Source organism: Cucurbita moschata, unplaced genomic scaffold (genome assembly GCF_002738365.1).
Source record: "Cucurbita moschata cultivar Rifu unplaced genomic scaffold, Cmos_1.0 Cmo_Scf00003, whole genome shotgun sequence".
NCBI lineage: Eukaryota > Viridiplantae > Streptophyta > Magnoliopsida > Cucurbitales > Cucurbitaceae > Cucurbita > Cucurbita moschata.
Window position 1 is genome coordinate 2,867,564 of NW_019268519.1, and position 4,803 is coordinate 2,872,366.

At 37.1% G+C, this 4,803-nt stretch overlaps 1 protein-coding gene across 1 annotated transcript in view; it reads left to right on the forward strand.

Annotated features, from left to right (window-relative positions):
- Positions 1-3,198, forward strand: part of LOC111432501 (probable sulfate transporter 3.5) — a 4,204-nt gene extending 1,006 nt beyond the window's left edge. The window contains exons 2-13 of the mRNA XM_023069419.1: positions 28-345; positions 470-677; positions 753-924; positions 1,017-1,082; positions 1,169-1,282; positions 1,372-1,488; positions 1,570-1,696; positions 1,768-2,054; positions 2,141-2,331; positions 2,426-2,508; positions 2,592-2,668; positions 2,747-3,198. Of these exons, the coding sequence (XP_022925187.1) occupies positions 36-345; positions 470-677; positions 753-924; positions 1,017-1,082; positions 1,169-1,282; positions 1,372-1,488; positions 1,570-1,696; positions 1,768-2,054; positions 2,141-2,331; positions 2,426-2,508; positions 2,592-2,668; positions 2,747-2,944 (1,950 nt within the window). The 5' untranslated portion in view covers positions 28-35 and the 3' untranslated portion in view covers positions 2,945-3,198. The remainder of the gene's footprint in view (positions 1-27; positions 346-469; positions 678-752; positions 925-1,016; positions 1,083-1,168; positions 1,283-1,371; positions 1,489-1,569; positions 1,697-1,767; positions 2,055-2,140; positions 2,332-2,425; positions 2,509-2,591; positions 2,669-2,746) is intronic.
- Positions 3,199-4,803: the final 1,605 nt, after the last annotated feature.

Sequence of the window (4,803 nt, forward strand, 5' to 3'; positions counted from 1 at the left end):
TTTTTTTTTTTTTTTTTTTTTTTTTTGTCTCTCCGATGGGTTCGTTGAAAAGTGAACAACATGTGAACTTTGCTGCTCCAAGACCATTCGTGAAGAGGCTGAAATCAGATCTGAAAGAGACGTTTTATCCCGATGATCCCTTCAGGCAGTTTCGTGGTGATAGGCGAACGCACCAACTCAAAAAGGCCGTCCAGTATTTCATCCCCATATTGGAATGGCTTCCTAAATACAATTTTAATATGTTTAAGTATGATTTGCTCGCTGGTATTACCATTACCAGCCTCGCCATCCCCCAAGGCATCAGCTACGCTAAGCTTGGCAGCCTCCCTCCCATCATCGGCCTTTGTGAGTCCCATCCATCTCAAAATTTAACTATTTGCTTTCTATCTGTCTTTATGGTGATATTGATTAACCAGTTGGGTGTGTATTGGAATTCTGATAATTAGAGTAATTAATTATGTGGGTGCAGATTCCAGCTTCGTTCCACCGCTTGTGTATGCGGTGTTTGGAAGCTCGAAGCATCTGGCGGTGGGTACGGTGGCGGCATGTTCGTTGCTAATAGCGGAAATCATCGGAGAAGTGGCGTCGCCGGAAGAAGACCCCACATTGTATCTACACCTGGTTTTAACAGCCACCTTAATCACCGGCGTCATGCAGACGGCCTTAGGGATTCTACGGTGCGACCCCATAAATCCTTTTTTCTTGTTTTATAAAATAGAATTTCTGATTGCGTGTTGAATGAAACTGGACAGATTGGGAATCTTGGTGGATTTCTTATCGCATTCGACGATCATAGGGTTTATGGGAGGAACAGCTGTGATCATTTGCCTGCAACAGCTGAAAGGCATATTCGGACTCACTCATTTCACCTCTAAAACCGACGTCTATTCGGTACTCCATGCCGTTTTCTCCCTTAGACATGAGGTTAGTTAAAATCCTGTTCCTGTTTTAACTTCCTGTCTTTTGAATTCAAACACAGACCTAAAACTTTCTCTTCTTTTCCCTCCAAATTTCAGTGGAGATGGCAAAGTGCTGTCACGGGCGTCGTCTTCCTTGTCTTCCTCCAGTTTACTAGGTACCTGGTAAGTAAATTTTCCTCTCCTCTCACCTTTTCAATCTCGGTTCTGTCGGTGAAAACAAATGGGTTTGTTTGTTTTTGGTTAAACAGAGAGATAGAAACCCGAAGCTGTTTTGGGTATCAGCGATGGCTCCGATGGTGACAGTGATAGTCGGGTGTTTGGTTGCATATCTCGTCCATGGAAGTCAGCATGGAATCTTAACTGTATCATTTCTATCCTTAAAGCCACAATCAATGGAGTTTCTGAACCAACACCCGTCTTTCTCATTTTGTATGCCTTGATTTCACCTCAGGTGGGTCGCTTGAACAAAGGAATAAACCCTCCTTCTATTCACTCCTTGAACTTTGACCCAAAATATCTACCAGCTGTGGTACAAGCTGGTGCCATCACTGGCCTTGTGGCTTTGGCTGTAAGTTCTTAGCGCTCTCTCTATGTCTCTCTCAATTGAATCTCTGAGCTTTCATAATTCATCATGGTTTTACCATCTCAGGAAGGAATAGCGATTGGTCGAAGCTTTGCAATAATGAAAAACGAACAAGTCGATGGCAACAAAGAGATGGTAGCCTTTGGTTTGATGAACATTGTGGGATCTTTCACTTCCTGCTACTTAACCACTGGTAATAATTAAACTAATAATTACATTCTAACAAAGAGCAGTTCAAAATGAAATGACATTTTTACCTTTCAGGGCCATTCTCAAAGACTGCAGTGAACTTCAATGCTGGATGTAGAACAGCAATGTCAAACGTAGTAATGGCGGTCTTCATGGCTCTCACGCTCCTCTTTCTAGCTCCTCTCTTCAGCTACACTCCTCTTGTAGCCCTTTCCGCCATTATTATGTCCGCCATGTTTGGTTTGATCAAATACGAAGAAATATATCATCTTTTCAAGGTCGACAAGTTCGATTTCTGCATTTGTATGGCTGCTTTCTTGGGCGTTGCTCTATTGAGCATGGATGTTGGCTTAATGCTTTCGGTCAGTAGTTTCTGTCATCACATAACAAGGGAGTTTCAAAGCTCAAAATTCCTTACATATTGGATTGTGTTAATGATCTTTATCAGGTGGGTCTTGCTTTGCTGAGAGCTCTTCTTTACATGGCTAGACCAGCAACTTGCAAGCTTGAGAAAATACCAGACACTGATTTGTACAGAGACGTGGAGCAGTATCCTAATGCAATGAGAGTCCCTGGAGTCATTGTTCTTCAACTTGGTTCCCCTATTTATTATGCCAACTCCAACTACATCAGAGAAAGGTAATGAAAGTTCATTCACGCATTTTATCAAACAGTTTACCTGCAAACATGATGCCTCGGATTAACCAGCCGAATTCTTGCGTTTTCTCATTAGGATTTTGAGATGGGTTCGTGATGAGCATGCCAAGTTCGATTCCGTAGATGGATCCGTCCAGCATGTACTGCTGGAATTGAGTGGTAAGAATCCACTATCCTGCCTTCCAAATCATCCACTCTCAACAATTTTGATCTATCACTCACTGAGTTGTTTGTTCGTGCAGGAGTTACATCAATCGACATGACAGGGATTGAAACACTAATCGAAATTCGCAGATTGTTGCAAGCGAACGGAGTTAAGGTAATTTCTCAGTCACCCGCCAAACCATTTTTCCATCTCCTTCACTGAAAACTTGCGAATTTCATATGTGAGAAACAGATGGGAATTGTAAACCCAAGAATCGTAGTGATGGAGAAGATGATAGCATCAGAATTCACAAACACGATCGGGAAAGAAAACATCTATTTGTCAGTAGACGATGGAGTGGAAAGGTGCAGAGATTTGGCGTACAACCCACAGAAAACAAATCCAAGTGATGATAACGTGGAATTGAGCGCAGTGGAGCTGCGGGTATAAAATTATAAGCAAATGGGTGCAGTAGAATCTGGGATTTTTGATTGCTTTTTCAGTTCCAGATGAGAGTTTCATTCAGCAAATAAAGAAATAAATTAGTAGATAGAAGTTTTGCAGATGGCATCACATGCACAACACGATCATAATGTAAAATCTTTCTTTTTCTTTGAGGTTCTTCTTCTTCCAAATGTATGAAACAGAGGAACCCCAAAGCTTCGAAATTTAATAAATAATTGATCAAAATGTTTGCATCTTAATTCTTGATTTCAATGGAAGGCAGTCGGGAATGATCTCAATTGGGCCATGGGAAGAGATTTGGGCCGAAAATAAGCTCAATTGGGCCATTGCAAAATATTTGGGCTGAGAGAATGGGCTCATTAAGCGCATACGGCCTTGGCGGTGACGGTCCACCTGGACGTGGACAGATTTTCTTCTTTAAAAAATAAAAAATAAAAAAACCTTTAATGATGGGACCCACCTTTCCATGGGCCATGGTATGGTATGTGTTTGGGAATCCATGTCATGGCCATGGTGATTTTAAATGTTAATTGAATGAAGGAATTAAATGCTCCCGCCCAACCTCTACATAAATTATTAAATGAGGATTTTAAATTATAAAATTAATCTCACTCTTAACCTATTTTATTTTTTAATTATTTTTTCCGTATATTCGACCGCGTTAAAATTATGAACTTCGACAATCTCTTACAAAAAAATAATTTCTCACATGGCTGTCCTAAGAATGTGAACCCCACGCGCTCTCTGGAAACAGTAACCTTACGGGAACCGTTTACAAAATTTCATTTTTAAAATGAAATAATTTTGATACGGTGACAGGAGTTCATTAACTCTGACACTTTTCTGACTCTGACATGGGGGTATTTTCGTAATTTCACTCCCTCCCTCTCGCCTCCTTTTCACTTTTTTATTTTTGAATAATTCAAAGCAACTTTATTTGTTCGTTTAGAGTAATCATTTTCTAAATGTTTTTTTTTTTTTTTACTTTTATTTTAATGCTTATCCTTTAAGTTTTTTTCATTTAATATTTATTTTAATCTGAAAAACCTTTTTGAGTTGAAATATAAAACTTATTAGCTAGAAAGCTGTTAAACCTGTCAACTCAATCTTAAATGAATCGAGATATGATTTCAATTGTCACCTTGAATACAATTTTTTATAAGATGCTATAAAACTTTATAAGTACTTGTCTAAATTTATGATTCCATCAATTTAATTTTACACCCAAAACATTATTATATTATATTAGTGCACATGAATACTCGAAATTTTTTTTTTAATTAAATTAATATTTAAGATGTTTTATTTTTAAAAAATTAAATAAACAAAATAGTTTGATTAAGACCGGTCGTGAATGATTGGAAGCAAAAACAAAACACAACTCACTAATCACTTTAACATTGGTTCTTTTCCATCGTTGATAAATAAATAAGCTAAGCTTTTGGACAGACTGTCGGATAAATAGGAATCAACTATCGGCATTCTAGAATAAAATCTCCTTTGAATTTAAGTAGCACCAACAATAGTTACATAGCTAAATTATAATTATATAATTCAATCAAAATTGATGAAAGAATAATTAAATAAAAATTGATGTATAAAATATATAAAACCCATAAACTAGATGCACAAAAAAAAATTAAAATTAAAACTTATTAAAAACTCATAAATTTGAACAAAAATTCAATTCTTATATAATTTTTTTTCGTTAAACTTTACATGTTAACACATGAAAAACATTCTCATAGATGATTTCAAAAAAAAAAAAATGCAACACTCGTTAATATATCAAGAAATAAACTCATATTTCATAGACTAAGTTTTTTTTTTTTTTTTTTTTTTTA